The following is a 16,716-nucleotide window of genomic DNA, read 5'->3' as shown; positions in this document are numbered from 1 at the left end:
GGAATTGTACATTGTTGTATTGGTGTCATGATTCAGATTAATTAAGAAGAAAACTGACCTAAGACTTCAAAAAGTGTGTGTGTGTGGGCTGGGGGGAGACTAAACCATTTTAATTAAATGCAGAACAATTTCTGACAGTATTCCTCTTGACCTTTTTTTTCTTGAAATGGAAGAAGAGTATTAGATATCATGGACACTTGTAGCCACAAAAATCTGGAAAGGTATCTACACGCTGCAACGTTTATTGCTTTGAATAATTACAGCTACCTCAAAGTATAGCATTTTTCTATCTCCTAAAATGCTAAATATTGGGATATTTTCAGAGGAAACAGCTGGAATGTTAGTCTGCTGTGAAGAACAATCCTATAAAGAAAAGAACATATAAAGCATGAAACCTTTATTTTAAGAGACAGCCATATTGAGAAAACTATAATTATGTTGTTATAGCCTAATAGAAGGAATTCAGGGTTTCTAACTTACTTGTTCTGACTGGCACTGAAGGTAGTTAACACAGTTGTATTCGCTACTAAATTATTGATGTATTTTCCTGATCCTCTACCCATATGTATCATCTATACATATGTATGGTCCTACATTTTTGTTAAATCATGCACATTTAACATAACTTGTAGTGGAAAATGATTACCATGGAATTCAAATGGTCAAATAGATTACTAAAACTGTAGAGCTTTATGGCAGTGATCAGATACTTAATCATAATTTTACTGACTTTTTATGTATATATAATTTCCCCCTTTACTTTAGACAGCTGATTGAAGGTACAGAAGTTCTTCAGAAACTGGAAGATGTATCTACGTACAATGAAAGACCTGTAGTAGAATGTAAAATTATTAACTGTGGCATTCTTGTGCCTTGATTACAAGCCAATTTACCTTCCTACTATAATGTGTAAAAATGCATATGTTTCTGACCAGCCTTTTATAGATTTTGTAGGCTTTTTAATCTAAAATCGCATTTTTATACATCTAAACTTTTTAGCTTGATATTTTTTCTATTCTGAACATGTTCATGGCTTGTTCACACACAAATTCTTACATGAATATACTAATGGGCTTGGGAATTTAACATTATGCCATTATATAGCTATACAAATTATTGTGTAAATATGGATGTCCAGTGAGAGATTACATTACTGTAGGCTGCACTATAAATAATCCTGTTAAGTAGAACACCAATTAGCACTACTTCATAATTGAATTTGCTATTGATTGATTGTGATGAGTGGACACAATTATTTACCTTTGGCCCAATTCTGCCATTCTTGAGTCACGCTAAGTCATACCTCATGCCACTGGTAGTAATATTAAAATCAGTGCATGTGAGGTAAGGTACAACTCAACATAAGGGTGGTACTGGGTGGTCTCTGAATATCAGAGGTCTGATCTCACTTATACCAGTATAAATCAAGAGTTACCACTGAAGTCAGTGGAGCTACACCAGAGTAAAACCGGTGTACATAAAATTAGACCCAGGCCCTAGACATATATTTAATTATTTTGTTTACAGATTGTATCAAATTATTCAGATATTTGGACCCAACTGAACTCATTAAAATGCTAAAATTACACCAAAACAGGAAATGTATAAACTATACCCTATTATCCAAGAGATTTTGCAAATAGCAATGAGTAGATATGGTTTCAATGAGTGTAAAAGTTCCACATAAAGAAGTCAATGTTTATCTAAAGGGTGTAAAAAACCTTCATTTATGACTCATGAGACTAAACACACAACTCTTTTGTTGCCAATTGCCATAGTAGTAATTTCTGAGATGAAAGATCTCTCTTAGGCATAGTACAGGAGTAGTGACAGCAGATGGTTTCAGCAGAAGCTGGCAAATGGATGGCAAGAGTGTGGAAAATGAAATAGTGTTCTAGAATCTCAACAAAGATAATCCATAACCATTAAAATCTCTCTAACATATCTACAACTGGCAAAAGAGTCTTTGAATTTTTACTTTACCTTCCTGTGTAAAGCACTCTGAAATCAACAGATGAAAATTTCTAAGACCTAAGTATAACAATTACTTTTGTAAAAAGAAAAGGAGTACTTGTGGCAATATCTGCAAAAAGAAAAGGAGTACCCACTAACACGGCCGCTATCCTGAAATGACTTTTGTGTTCATATTTGGATTCTGGCAATCAGAACCAATAACATTTCCCACTGTAACTTGACTTTAGAATTATTATCTTCACTGTTTCGTTCTATGCCAAAATTGAAACGGACCAGTTAATAAATTTTCTACCTAAAAGAAAAATGAGTGGGAAATTATTTGTTAAATAGTGTTTGTTTCTCTTCAGTAACAAGAGATGCCCATTAAGCACATTTTTCCTTTGCAAAATTATTTATATAAACTACATTAATTCCTTTAGTATGAAGTACTCATGGGGGATTGTCCGAGTGTGATTGGCACCTTTAAGAGGGAATGTGTCCAGTTCACCTATGACTAGTTAGTGGCCTCTGGATGGCTCCTGATAGAAGGCATCTGTCCTCTATAAAGATCCAGTCAACAGTTGAGAAAAGAGAGTAGGAAGGAGGAGCAGGGAGCTTTCAGTAGTTACATGAGACCTGATAATATCCTAGTTGATAGCTGGCAGAGAGAACTGATGAGAACTGTGGGAGAAAATGGCCAGAGCTAGGGAACCCTGCTGATTATCAGGTTTGTGCAGAAGCCCTTAAAGTAAAGAAGGATGAACCAGGTCAGTTAAGGAAGGTTCAGCCAAGGAAAGGAGGGTTGATTTTGGAGAGAGGTTCCCATGAGAAGCTGCTCAGCAGGGATGTAATTTGCAGATGAAAGGGGGAAGCTGGGGAGTGGGACCCTGTGGGGATCTGTCTTGCAGGCTAGGAAAGAAGAGTTGCAAGGGGAATGGAGAATTGCCAGAAGTGTAGAAGCCCTGGCACAGGAATAAAAAAATAAGGACTATTAACTGAAGTAGAGGGCTTGAAGAGTGGGGTTCTGGACCTGGTCCAAGCACAGGGTGGCTGTTAGGGAACAGGGTGGCTGTTACCTCTTGTGTGGGTGGCCTACAGATGGTGGCTGTGGAGGGGGGATAGAGAACTGCTGCATTTTAACCTGTCTCACTTTTGGGTTTTAGGAACCGTCTCCCTTTTAAGAATCTGCAGCTGGTTACACTAAATTACAACTGGACATAAGGCTTGAATGGGATTCTGTGCAGGAGAACATTCCTGGCTGTATTCACATTATCAGCTGAACACTTCTTCCCTTGCACTGCTCTCCTTCCTACAAACTTTGGAGAAAAACATGGAGTCAAACTGACAAGTAATGGAGTGGCAGCCTTATTTTAAGAGGTTTCCTGTCTGTTTTCCAAATCTCACATGGCAGGGGGGGGGGATGCATTGTGTACATTAGTTTTTTAGGTTTCAGAGTAACAGCCGTGTTAGTCTGTATTCACAAAAAGAAAAGGAGTACTTGTGGCACCTTAGAGACTAACCAATTTATTAGAGCATAAGCTTTCGTGAGCTACAGCTCACTTCCTCAGCTCCTCAGGAAGTGAGCTGTAGCTCACGAAAGCTTATGCTCTAATAAATTGGTTAGTCTCTAAGGTGCCACAAGTACTCCTTTTCTTATTAGTTTTTTAAATACTTATTTTACGAAACTGCCTCTGAATAGTTCCTATACCTGTTATAGATATGAGCCCTGACCCTCACTAGAGTGTTGCAAGGCATTCCCTGCTCCACCGTGGGAGGATGGGCCTAAGGGGAGCTGGTCCCTGGCATTCTTACGACGAATGATGGCGGTGAGAGAACAAACCTTGGAACGATGCAGCCTGGGGTGGGTTAGCGCCTGCACTCTGGACAGGTGTTCAGCTAGGTACGTGGAGAGGTGTGAGCGGCGCCAGCGGACAAAAGCCAAGGCCTACGCTCGTTCACACCCCTGCAGCTCCCGCGGACGTTAATGGGCTGAACACGGTGTAAGTCTGTGCACAACGTGGCGCTAAAAGGGGGGCGCAGGTGGATTCTGCGGAGCCTCAGCTGCCCCCCTCCCCGCCCTTCTCCTGCTCCACTGGCTCTACGGCCCCCGTGCTCGGAGCGTACTGGGGGCTCCTCACATTGACAGGCTGGACCCGGCAGCCAGCGCCTCCACCTCGCCGCCCACTCCCTCCCCCAGCCCCGCCCGCTCCGCGCAGCGCGCGGGGGTGGGGCGGGTCAGGGCTTGTCCCACCCTCTCACCAGCCCCCGGCAGTGGCGCGCGGAGGCTAGAGCGGCGTGGGAGCGCCTGAGCGAGGGCGGGACGGCCATCACGGGATGCGGTCACGTGCCGAGGGGGCGTGTTCTGCCCCCGCCCTGGTGCTCGGCTGGGGGACTGGTCCATGTACTCGAGGGGTGGAGGGTGAGGAGCCGCGAATGGACGCACCGAATCCTGAGCGAGGGCGGGGCCAGTCACTGCTACGTAAGAGGTCAGCGCCACGCCCCTCCCACTTGCTCACGTGACGTAGCTGGGCTCGGAGCTGCAGAGCGAGCGTCGTTGGGGCTGGTCGCGGAGGGTTCGGAGTCGCCCCGTCAGCCAGACACCGAGCTATGGGCCGGACGCCGAGGGTCCTGCTCGCCACGGCTTGCTTGGCCCTGCTGCTGTGGTGGGCGGCGGCGGCGGCAGGTGAGGCGGGAGCTGGGGGTGCCGCGGCGAGCCTGGGGCGGCTCCTCCTGGGGCCGGGGGTTGTAAGCGGCGGGGGTCACCCGCCCCCCACCCCGCGAGTCGAGCGCTGCGGCGGGCCCATGCCCCGGCGCCCAGCAGGAGTTCGCGCCTTCCCAGGCCGGGGTGAGGCGGGGTGGGAAGCGCGTCCCCGGGCCGGGCGCTGACAGGGCCCAGTGCAGCCGGAGCGCCCCAGTGCGGGGGGCCCTGGGTGACCGGCGCAGCTACACGGGCTGGGGGGCGTCTCCCTAAGCTCGCCTCTGTCGCCGTGATTCCCCAATGCCCTGCGCTGCCCCCCCCCCCCCCCCCCCGCGGCGCGCTGCCCAGGAGACTCGGCGGCAGCCGGCTCCGTTGCACGCGCACTCAGCTTTTTTTACTCTGGTGTTGGATCCAGTTCCCGAAAGCGCAGCTTGCTGGTGTTAATCGCCGCTTGCAGCATTTGCTCCCCCTGCTACGGCAGGAGGAGGACAAGCAGAGCCACTTAACAGATTTGATTAACCCAGGGCAGTAAATGCCCAGATCTGCCTCCCGAAGCCGTGATTTATAGTTGGTATAAAAAAGTGCAAAGACCACTGGGAGGAAATAGCGCAGCAAAACTGAGTAACCAGCTACAGATCCTGTTCTTGAGTAGTCAGGAGAATAAACTGTCACGCTGGAGTTTTTGATAGCCAGGTACTCAAATCTACAATAGTTTATTGCATGTTTCTAGATAACTTAATGTTGTTATATAGTATTTATTTATGTAAGTGTTAATTGGCACTCCCTACATCAAGGAAATGCATCACTATAATTAAGGCTAAGATTATGTCAGGGGTTTGGCTAGCGGCTGCTGGCAGCGGGGGACCCCACAGCCTCTGCCCAGAAGCTGTGGGTGGCGGGAGCCCCTGCAACTGATCGACCTGCCATCAGTGGTGACCCCTGAGCTGCCTAGTCACTGCTGCTGGCAGGGGTCCCCCCTGCAGTGGCTCAGCTGCTGTGCACAGCCAGGGCCACCTCGCGGCTGCCAGTGGCAGAGGGACCCGAGAGCTGCTCAATGGCCACGAACAGGAGGAGGGGGAGGCACAGCTTTGCAGCTGGCGACAGCAGAGGTACCCCAGAGCTGCTCAGGGGCAGGAGGGCCTCCCCCTGCAGCTCTTCTGCCACTGTGGGCAGCGGGAGACACCCGCCTCTCCCAGCCACTGGGCAATGGGGGTTCCTGCAGTTCCCAGCCTCTGAAGTGGGCGTGGGGGGCGGGGTGCTGGGCCCTCCTCCCTCCCCATTTTGTCAGGGATGTTTTTAGTAAAAATCAGGACAGGCTTCTGTGATTTTGTGTTTATTGCCCATGACCTGTCCCTGACTTTTACCTAAAATTATCCCTAACAAAATTGTAGCCTTAACTATAATTACTTGAAGATTGTCCTATCCAATATTTCGTTTAAACATTCATTCTCAGAATGACCTTGTACGAAAGGTAAATATTAGTACTTGCCTGTGGGGGAAGTGATTTGTCAAAGCCTCACATGAATTCAGTGGCATTAGAAACCAAGGCTCACTATTGCTAATCCTATGCTTAATCCACTAGATTACCATGTTTTTAATCACTTCAATACTGGTTTTGGTACATCAGATTTAGGGAAATATAAGGCAGAGATGTCTATGGGTGAGAATTTCAGTACTTAATGTATTTAAAAGATCATAATAAAAATATCATGACTTCTATTTATAAATAGTTAAATGTAGTAGATCCAAGTACAGCATGTGTAATCACATGGACAAAATTAGTGCTGTTTATACAGTCAAATGTTTAAAAGCCATTATAGCTTTGTTTGAAACAAAATGAGACTGGACATGAGTCATTAATATGGTAAAATCATATTGACTGTTCATATATTTGGTATTTTTGTATTACTTCTGCCAGTAATTCTGTGTCCTGATATGATGTGCATCATCCTCTTCAGCATAAGAGGACAGGGTAAATCCATGTGGGACTTTAAGTGAACAGTTTTGATAGAGGAGCAGTTTCCAGTCACTCCTCAAACTGAAGAGTGGCTGAAACCACTGTAGCATTATCTACTCCAGTTGTGTCATGTAAGCAGGTCAGCAGCACCTTATGAACTTGCAGTTTTTGTCAGTTAAGTCTATAGTACTGAGCTTCGGTTCCTCTTGAGATGAGAAGCTTTCTCTGCAGAAGCATTGAAATCAAGAGGCTCTGTGGAGTTCATTGCTGCTTTTGACTTCATGGAGCCCCAAAGTGAAACCTTTTAGAGAACTCTTGTGAAACCTGGGATGGCATCTGAAGATCTGACTCGTTCTGACTGAATTATTCCAGTCATTCAGGTTCAGGGTCAAAGTTGACAGTTCCATTTTTGAGATGATGCAGTGGTATACTTGTACCACAGTGGTCAGGCAGACACAACTTTATTATTCCAATATTTGTACTACAGTGGCGTCTGAAACCCCTGGTCATGGACTGGGTCCCTATCTGATAAGCAATGTACAAACAGAACAAAAAGATGGTGTAGTCTAAAGAGAATGCTGTCTGCACCGAGAACCTCAACAAAGCTGTTCTCAGATGCCTTATTTTGGCAGCAACTTCTGTCCTGCCATCTCCATTGAAGTGCTGTGCCAAGCTATTTGTGTGGCATTAAGGCGAAGTATCTGAAGATGAGTGCTATTCTGATTCTATTCAGGGTATAGTCATTAGCCATATACATCTTGTGACAGGGTCAGGCGAGATGGCTACAGGAGAGTGATAGAAGGCAGATATATTAGCCCCAGGTTAAGTAGGTCCCTTTTCCCTGGGTAAGGTGAAGGTTCCAGAACAATCAGGAACTTTCTGGAAACAATTAAGGCAGGCTGATTAGAACACCTGCAGCCAATCAAGAAGCTGCTAGAATCAGTTAAGACAGGCAGGCTAGTCAGGGCACCTGGGTTTAAAAAGGAGCTCACTTCAGTTTGTGGTGTGTGTGCAAGGAGCTGAGTGAGAAGGCGTACTACTGGAAGACTGAGAAGTTCAAGCATTATCAGACATCAGGAGGAAGGTCCTGTGGTGAGAATAAAGAAGGTGTTGGGAGGCGGCCATGGGGAACTAGCCCAGGGACTTGTAGCTGTCATGCAGCTGTTACAGGAGCCACTGTAGACAGCTGCAATCCACAGGGCCCTGGGCTGGAACCTGGAGTAGAGGGTGGGCCCAGGTTCCCTCCATCCCCCCCAACTCTCTACTTGATACCAGAGGAATTGACCTGGACTGTGGCTTCCATCAGAGGGGAAGGTCTCTGGCCTGTTCCCCGATCCACTAGGTGGATCAGCAGAGACTGCGGGGATTGTTCTTCTTCCTTTTCCCTATGCTGGCCAGTGATGAGGCTAACTGAGTGAACAGCAGATTTGAGCCACGAAGTGGCCAAACTGAGGGCTGCTGTGAACCTCTGAGGTAAGCAAATCCACCAATAAGCGCAGGACCCACTAAGACAGAGGAGGAACTTTGTCACAATCTCTACAGAAGAGGAGAACCTGCAGACTGAACTGATTTTTTTGGATCCATGCCTCTCTAGGAATTGTGACAGTCATTGATGGGTAACTGGACCAGCTTTCCTATGTGAATAGGATTGGTGTGTCCTCACATTGTGGTGTTGAGCTGGTAAAGATGAAAAGGTGTAAGGAACCCTTTTTCCTGGAAAGTGGAGAAATAGGCAACAATGTCTTTGAGTAAGACACCCCTCTCATAATTCTGAGGCAGCCTTATCCAGAAGAAAGGGCTGAATTCAAGACCCTAGAATCCCGAGCTTCATTGCTGCAGCCTTCATGTGGCTGAAGGATTTACCAGTCTATACTTTCACCTCAAAATGTGGATTTCCAGGTCTACGTTGCCAAATGTCCGTGCAGATGGCTTAGTGTGACTAAGTCTCTTCACAAGGAAATGTGAAAGGTCACTCAGGCCAGGTGAATGCCTTGACTTCAAGTAATAAATTACCTTTAATTTATATGGTGGCAAGAGCTGCCTTTTCAAGAGTGATGTCTGCAGGTATCTTGGGGCTGTAAGACAAAGCTCGGCTCTAAGCTTTCTTGTTCTAGGACAGGATCCAGTACATTTGAAGTCTGGCAGAGGATTTATCTGAGTCAGCAGATGTCTGCTCAGATTCAGCTTCAGAGGCTGGATGATTTGATCTCAGTAGTATCTGTGGCATACTTTAATGTGGAAACCATTGCTGACTGACATCTTGATAGACATGAGCAACATAGGACATGGGTGCATATCCAAGTGACGGGACATTTCTGGTCTGGTTCCAGTCTAAGGATAATCTCTAATTACAACTGGACTTCTGATTCAGCATTAAAAGATGTGTTCACTCTCAGGTGGAGAAGCCGTTAGTTTCTCCAAGAAAAACAGTACATCACTTTTAGTCAAGCATTGCATATGCTATATACCTTAAGAGATCTTAGTATTCCAAAAAATAAGCAGGGTGAAGTTAGACAAGCTGACTCTCTATTTACAAAAACAGAAGTATCAGGTCACACCTGTTGAGAAACCCAGTAAGAGTGGGTGGACTCTGTCCTATAAGCCATTCCTGGTTTTCAGTTACCTAGTATCTTTGCTCCCCACTATCTCCAACTACTAGTAACAGACCCCATATGAGTGAAGATGCATGCTAAGCAGAAAGGAAAGATCAGTCTTGGTATTCAGGATTTCCAGTTCTGCAATGTAGTAACCTTGGCATTTGAACCCTGAGGGACGTTTTCATCTCTTACCATCCACAGCTGTCAGGTCTAGTTGCAATTATTCCTATTAATGCTTAGACTGTTGTTCTCTATAGCATTGTATAGTACTTGTCCACTTCAGGAGCCATGATAGAGTTCTAGAGTATGGAAAAGTCAAATTTTAATACTTGTTTTATCAGCTACTTGTATGTGCTTAAATGTCCACGCTCTTTTGGTACAATTGTAACAAATGAGGGCTTATACCAATTAGGCCAGCATTAACTAATTCCGTTTTGTTGCTTTATCCCATAAGTCTTTAACTGACTCTTATTTTCTGTTAAAAAGAACAGGAGTACTTGTGGCACCTTAGAGACTAACAAATTTATTAGAGCATAAGCTTTCGTGGGCTACAGCCCACTTCATCGGATACATAGAATGGAACATAGAGTAAGAAGATACAGATAAGTTGGAAGTTGCCATTACAAACTGTGAGAGGCTAATTAGTTGAGCTATTATCAGCAGGAGGGAAAGAAACTTTTGTAGTGATAATCAAGATGGCCCATTTAGACAGTTGACAAGAAGGTGAGAGGATACTTAATTTGGGGAAATAGATTCAATATATGTAATGACCCAGCCACTCCCAGTCTCTATTCAAACCCAAGTTAATGGTATCTAGTTTGCATATTAATTCAAGCTCAGCAGTTTCTCGTTGGAGTCTGTTTTTGAAGCTTTTCTGTTGCAAAATTGCCACCCTTAAATCTTTTACTGAGTGGCCAGAGAGGTTGAAGTGTTCTCCTACCGGTTTTTGAATGTTATGATTCTTGATGTCAGATTTGTGTCCATTTATTTTTTTGCGTAGAGACTGTCCGGTTTGGCCAGTGTACATAGCAGAGGGGCATTGCTGGCACATGATGGCATATATCACATTGGTAGATGTGCAGGTGAATGAGCCCCTGACGGTGTGGCTAATGTGATTAGGTCCTATGATGGTGTCCCTTGAATAAATATGTGGACAGAGTTGGCATCGGGCTTTGTTGCAAGGATAGGTTCCTGGGTTAGTGTTTTTGTTGTATGGTTGCTGGAGAGTATTTGCTTCAGGTTGGGGTTGCTTCAGGTTCAGGTTGCTGTCTGTAAGCGAGGACTGGTGTGTCTCCCAAGATCTGTGAGAGTGAGGGATCATTTTTCAGGAGAGTTCAAAATACTCCTCTGAAGTCTTGTTGGCAGACTTAGGGTACGTCTACACATCAAAGAAAAACCCCTGGCTGGGCCATACCAGCTGGCTCGGGCTCAGGCTTTAGGGCTGTTTCTCTGCTGTGTAGACTTCTGGGCTCAGCTGGAGCCTGAGCTCTGGGACCCTCCCACCTCGCAGGATCCTAGAGTCCTGAGCCCACACATCTACATAGCAGTGAAGCAGCCCCAGCCCTGTGAATCCAAATCCACTGCAATGACCCTGCTGTGGATTTTTATTTGCTGTATAGGCATACCCTTAGTTCTTTTTGCTCTTGTACATTTTTGTTCTCTATTTAGATGCTTATGAGCTTTAATAAATATATTTGGAGACCACTACATAAGGTATAATTGGCATTTCTGGGGCATAGCATTGGAATAGCAATAGTATTGTTGACCAGGAGTAAAGTGCATTTGAATCTATTTGAGCCTAATACATGTGTAGTTGGAGTCACTAACAATACTTGAGGAAAAAAGATAATCCTATGGGTTGACCGCAAGACTAGGTGTTGACAGATCTGGGTTCTGTGCCAGGGATTTGTGATTTTAGGCATGTCACTTCTCTGTGCTACAGCTTCTTATCTGAAAATAAAGATGCTTTGGGGAGTTGATTCAGTTCATATGTAAACACTTTTGAGGGTGTTATGGAGGTCCTCAATTCATAGGTGCTAATAAGAAAACTGAGATCTGTGATTTTTAAAAATGCTAGAAAACTAATCCCGTTATCTTTGAGAGAGTTGCTCTTCTGATAATGATAAACTGGCCCATAATTAAATGTTTTCCTTCTTTCAGCCAGCTGTGCAGATCTTAAAACCTGCAGTGACTGTGTTAATAGCGCTATTCCAAAATGCAAGTGGAGTCAGTGCCAAGGTAAACATCTGGAAAAACTAATATTCAATAACTAGATATGTCTTTGGGTCTGATTTCACAAACATTTACAAGGGGTGATGGATGGTAACTCTGTTTTGGTGGATAACATAGTGAAAAGCAACACTATCTTAAAATTGTTCTAAACTGTTAAGATCCCAAAACAGAAATGGACACAAACTACAAACACTTAGACATGAAAGTTAAACTAATCTTAAATTCTTACCCAGAGGCAGCTGAATATTATGCCCAAAATACAAATAAATACAGAATTTTTAAAGGCCCGCTAACCAAAGTACCTGAAGCACCATAGAAAATCTTAGCTACTAACTGTGCAGCAGACTTCTCAAAAGACAGTAAACTAGTTACTTTGTCTTGCTGGTAAGGAGGTTATGGATGGACCTTGACGTGTTAAAGTTGACAAGCATTCCAACATTGCAGTCCCTTTTGAGATTATCCCACAGAACTGTTAAATCTAGTCCTGATCTCAAGTGCCCCAAGAGAAGACTGGGCAGTAGACAATCCTTTTATGTAAGTTAGCCTATTTCTTTATATTGTGCCCAGAAGGCATAATCAGAATTAGGATCCCATTGTTCTGGGCACTGATCAAACATTGTGTTAAGACAGTCCCTCCCCAATGAGTTTAGATTCTAAACATGCAACACAGAAGTGGATGAAACAATTAGAACAAGAGGAGGAAATGAGGGTAGTGGTGATGGGATAATACATGGTTATGTAGACTACCCATGTAAGGTCTTATGGAGGATCTCTCTCCATAGTTAATGGAAAGCAAGTCTCAAACATTACCAGCCCAGTTTTGGGTTGCTCTCAAAAGGTTCTTTCCACTACAAATTCAGTATATGTAGTCTCTTTCCAGAATTTTCTGACAAAATTTGAAGCATTGTGGACAGCCTGTTTGAGACAAATAAGTGTGCTAAATAAGGACAAATAAGTGTGCTAAATGTCTTGAAACTTCTCAACAGGTTACATTAACACTAAATTGCTATGTAAATATGGATTGTCTGTTTGATCAAAACAGATAAATATGAATTCCTCTTAAATTGGAGGTTAAATTCTGCTTTAGATATATCGCACAACTTCCATTTATTCTTGGTGGAAGTCATTGTGCAGTATCACAGAACTGGGCCTGGAGTATTTTTGCCCTAGTTTTTTTTCAAACATAGTAACAGTAAACTAAATGGTGCTTTTAATGTTTTATTTAAACTTGTCTGACTGTTTATATCCACATACCTTTTTCAAAATGGTACATAAGCAGGTATCTGTAAGTAGAATATGTTTCAAGAGGTATTACAGGGATTGCTTACAGTGCTTATGTGAGTTAATGTTACTGTTCACTTTTGCTTTACAAAAACATACTTAATGTCATTAATGGTGGAACACATTCACGTGTATTAAATCTTGTCCATTGAAATCGTCTTAATTCTAATAGCCAAGAGACTGACATCCCCAGGGAATCCCCCCATAGAACATTAAGACGTTTTATGAGATAACATAATTTGTAATTGATAAAGCATAATATTCATTTCTGAGAAATTGTCAATATAAAAATACCTTTTCCTACCGCTCCTTGATATCACTTTTTTTTGGACAGGATCAAACTTTTCTTGTGAAAATGCAACAAGACTTAACTGTACTACCATTTCAGAGTGTTTTTGTAAGTATCTGGATATTGTTTAAGTTAACTTGGAAAAGACTGCATTAAGAGTCCTCTATTTGAGACAGTCTTCCTATTCTTTACAACTTCCAGCGCTGTAGTTACCAGCCTCCACTAACCTACCTTGTATCAGTTGTATAAGCCCCAATTGTATAAATCTGTATAGTATGTAAGCTTTAAGAGAATTGTCCAGTTAAACCTAGATTTACATTTATAAGAGTAAAATATGCTTTCTTGTATGCTAACACCGTACACATTGTTGCCTTTTAAGGAGCTTACTTCACTTAAAAAAAAAAAAAAAAATCCAAGTTGGGCCACCCCCCAACAGCAGAGTTTGGGTGTGTGGGGGGGGGTTGGGGCATGGGATGGGGTGAGGTGGGTTCTGGGCAGCACTTACGTGGGGGTCTCCCCAGAAGCAGCAACATCCCCCTTGCTCAGCTGCTAGGTGGAGGAATGGCCATGCAGCTCTGTGAGCTGCCTAGGCCCAGAATGCTAGCTTTGCAGCTCCCATTGGCCAGGAACCACACCCAATGGGAGCTGCAGGGAGGTGCCTTCAGGCAGAGGTAGTATGCAGAGCTGCCTGACCATGCCTCTGCCTAGCAGCTGAGTGAGGGGGATGTTGCAGCTTCCAGGGAGACCCCCAGGTAAACACTACCCAGAGCCTGCTTCACCCTGTCCTATGCCCCTCCCACACCCAAGCTGTACTGGGGTGGCGGGAGGATAAGCATGGGCCAGGTAGGGAGCGTGCTGGCCCTGCCAAACCCCCCTCCAGCACCCACGGGGGCCCTGGGCAGCCGCACACACAGACACACCAGTTCTATTCACTGGTATTTTTAGTAAAAGTCATGGATGGTTCTTGGGCCATGAAGATTTGTTTACAGCCTGTGACCTGTCTGTGACTTTTACTAAAAATACCCAGGACTAAAACGTTGTACTTCACTTCTAATTTCAGATTGTTTTAGGGACTAGCAATTAGAAAAACCTCTTTGTAAACTGATTGCATTTGCCCTGGAGTCACTAAGGTGAATATGGAACCCCAGAATGCCACTTTTTAGTAAACCACTTTCTAGTAAAACAGCACTTAACTGGCAGTTTAACATGACAATGTCAAATGAGTAGTAGAACTCCAATCGGTTCCTATTAGGTTTGCAGTGATCCTGTTTCTCCCATTATACCAAGTATTACTTGACTCCTGCATATCCAAGAGCTGTTAGATTGTATCCTGGGAATTTGGTAGGGGCCCCCTTTAGAAAGGAATCTTAATGAATCTGCTGCCCCAAATAACATGCATTGTCATCAGTACTTAGAACATATATAGCAAACTGCTTTTATTAACCAAATTCTTTTTTAAAAGTTCTAACAGCTTCTTAGACTGTATGCTCAGGTTTTACTTTCTGGTACTCACTGGAAGGAGAGCTTTATTTAAACTCAGCCTTTTGGACCACTGAAGATGTCCCACCTTTCAATATATATTTTAATCACCCAGCAAGCCAGAGCAAATGCATACCTGCTTGTGGAATCTCGCTCCAAATTGAACTTGAACTGTTATGGGAAGACTTTTGAAGACACAAAGGGGAACTGGATGCCTAAATCTTACATATCCTGCCCAGTTTCCAGATCCAAAGCCTGGGTGTGCACCCACCAGTTAGCCACAGCAACTCTTCAGAGTCTGCGGTAGCTGGTTGGAACGTTCCATAACACTTGTGCTGAGCTTTGTGGTGAGAGTCCAGGCTTGGCCTCTGTTAGTCTGTTTCTGGCTTGAATTACACTATATGCGTGTCTCAATTTTGTTTGCTTGAGGTATTCTGCTCCCACAGTTTAGTGTTACTCTAGTGCAGTGAACTCTCTTCCAATCTTTTTGCTACTTCACAATAGCCTTCATAATCCATTAAGCATTTTACTATCCTTAAATGGGAGTCTGTTTTATGTTTGTTACAATCTTGTAAGTTTTTATTTTTTACACACAATTCCACAGATTCATCTACTGCTGCTACCACAGCTGCTAATGCTACCACAGGTAAAAAAGAAATATTTGCTGTAATGAACTGATACTGGGCTAAGTAAGATAACTTTAAGCAAACTTTGGTAGAACCCTTGTTTTACAAACTAATTGGGAATAAAATTGAACATCTCAGTTAAGTAGGTACAATGCACAACTGTCTTGTCCTACAAACCACTACAAAGGAATTGCCAGTGATTGAAGACATGGGAATATGAAGGGAAGTCAACTTGTTCTTCATCTACATCATTTTTGTTGTGACTCACTTTTTTTCCCCAGTCAGGAAATTTGGTCCATATAACTGCTTATTCGTAAGATTAGTGCTCATAAAACTAAAGTTCTACTGTGTAAGTGAAACAGATTTCTAGCTGAGGGAGTTGTCTCAAATATTTTAGATGTTTCAAATATCACAGTTATGTTGGTGCTCCACACACAATAAAGAACTATACTGTCTAATGAACTAAATCCATTTATAATAGCTTGAGAGCCTTAAGTATTCAGGTAACTATACTGCAGCAAGACTTAAATTTTAAATATACATGTAGTAACAGCTCACAAATTTGTCTATAAAAAATTTACTTAACTTCACAGCATAAGTACCTCTATTCTATGTGTACATAGTCTGCATTTTTAAGGGTGCTTGTTCTTGCTTGAGTGAGATGATAACCTATAAAAACTGAAGCAATTACAAAAATAGAACTTACAAAAGTGATACTTCCAAGTTCAAAATGTACAGACGTTTCTCTACAAAACAGCTAACATCACCAGTGCAACTTCACCTGCTGCTTCATCTGCTGCTTCAAGTACTCCAGTTCTCTCAACAGTCAGTACACCAGGTAACTTTTTTCTTTTATTGTCACAGTTTAAGTTTTTAAAAAAAAAATTAAGTCTTCCTATTTGAAAAAGCTTATTTGGAAATAAAAATGTTACTTAGGTGACAGGAAGTAGTGAAGAATAGTAACAGCAGGTATGCCAGAAAGTCATGATCTTGCATGCCACAATCACCTTTTATCAGGGTGGAATATCAGTTGTGAGATGTTGCCTTGACAGTAACAAACACTGCTCAGTGAAATTTCAAAATAAGTGAATTGGCTAAATTAATAGTTTGGCTTCATTTCAGCTATGTTAAGAATAGCTTCACGAGAGGAACTTGTGAAGTCCGGTGACTGAGTTAAAATATTGCACTCCCGACACCCTGGGTTAAGGTAAAATACTCTAATGCAGTGTTTCTCAATCTTTTTAATACCAGGGACTGGCTTGCTCCTTCCTAAACTGTGTTGAGGAGATTTCAGGGACTGGTGCTGATCAATGGACCAGTTGTAGAGAAACACTGCACTAACATGTGTTGGGCAACAACAATAGGAGCCAACTTAAAAGGCTAGATCTTGAAATTATACCACCTAATGAAATATATTCAAAAGGGGGAGGTAGTTTTTAAAAGCCTATCCATTTGGTGATGGCTACAATGCCCTGTGCGTTGTGATGAGGTAGATCTAAATCTTTTAGTTACACATTACTAGAAGATTTTATTTAACAGATGGGAGACTATTCAAGCAGAGATTTTATTGACTTTAGTAAGGTCATTCACTAAATATGAGCAGA

The 16,716-nt window shown here is 43.2% G+C and overlaps 2 protein-coding genes across 4 annotated transcripts in view; both read left to right on the top strand.

The window, feature by feature from the left end:
* Positions 1-2,278, top strand: part of ZBTB24 (zinc finger and BTB domain containing 24) — a 55,255-nt gene extending 52,977 nt beyond the window's left edge. For both annotated transcript variants that reach the window (XM_073337007.1, XM_073337019.1), the window contains one exon: positions 766-2,278. In XM_073337007.1, coding sequence (XP_073193108.1) covers positions 766-877 — 112 coding nt within the window. In that variant the 3' untranslated portion in view covers positions 878-2,278. The remainder of the gene's footprint in view (positions 1-765) is intronic.
* A 2,195-nt stretch (positions 2,279-4,473) lies between these two features.
* The window catches only part of CD164 (CD164 molecule), a 15,668-nt gene continuing 3,425 nt past the window's right edge, over positions 4,474-16,716 (top strand). Inside the window, exons 1-5 of one of the 2 annotated variants that reach the window (XM_073336989.1) lie at positions 4,474-4,636; positions 11,366-11,443; positions 13,053-13,115; positions 15,091-15,132; positions 15,870-15,950. In XM_073336989.1, the coding sequence (XP_073193090.1) occupies positions 4,561-4,636; positions 11,366-11,443; positions 13,053-13,115; positions 15,091-15,132; positions 15,870-15,950 (340 nt within the window). In that variant the 5' untranslated portion in view covers positions 4,474-4,560. The remainder of the gene's footprint in view (positions 4,637-11,365; positions 11,444-13,052; positions 13,116-15,090; positions 15,133-15,869; positions 15,951-16,716) is intronic. The other variant, XM_073336990.1, reaches the window with a different exon arrangement.

Source organism: Lepidochelys kempii, chromosome 3, assembly GCF_965140285.1.
Source record: "Lepidochelys kempii isolate rLepKem1 chromosome 3, rLepKem1.hap1, whole genome shotgun sequence".
Classification (NCBI taxonomy): Eukaryota; Metazoa; Chordata; order Testudines; family Cheloniidae; genus Lepidochelys; species Lepidochelys kempii.
Note: the sequence above shows the minus strand (reverse complement) of the source record. Positions and strands in the feature narration are given on the sequence as shown.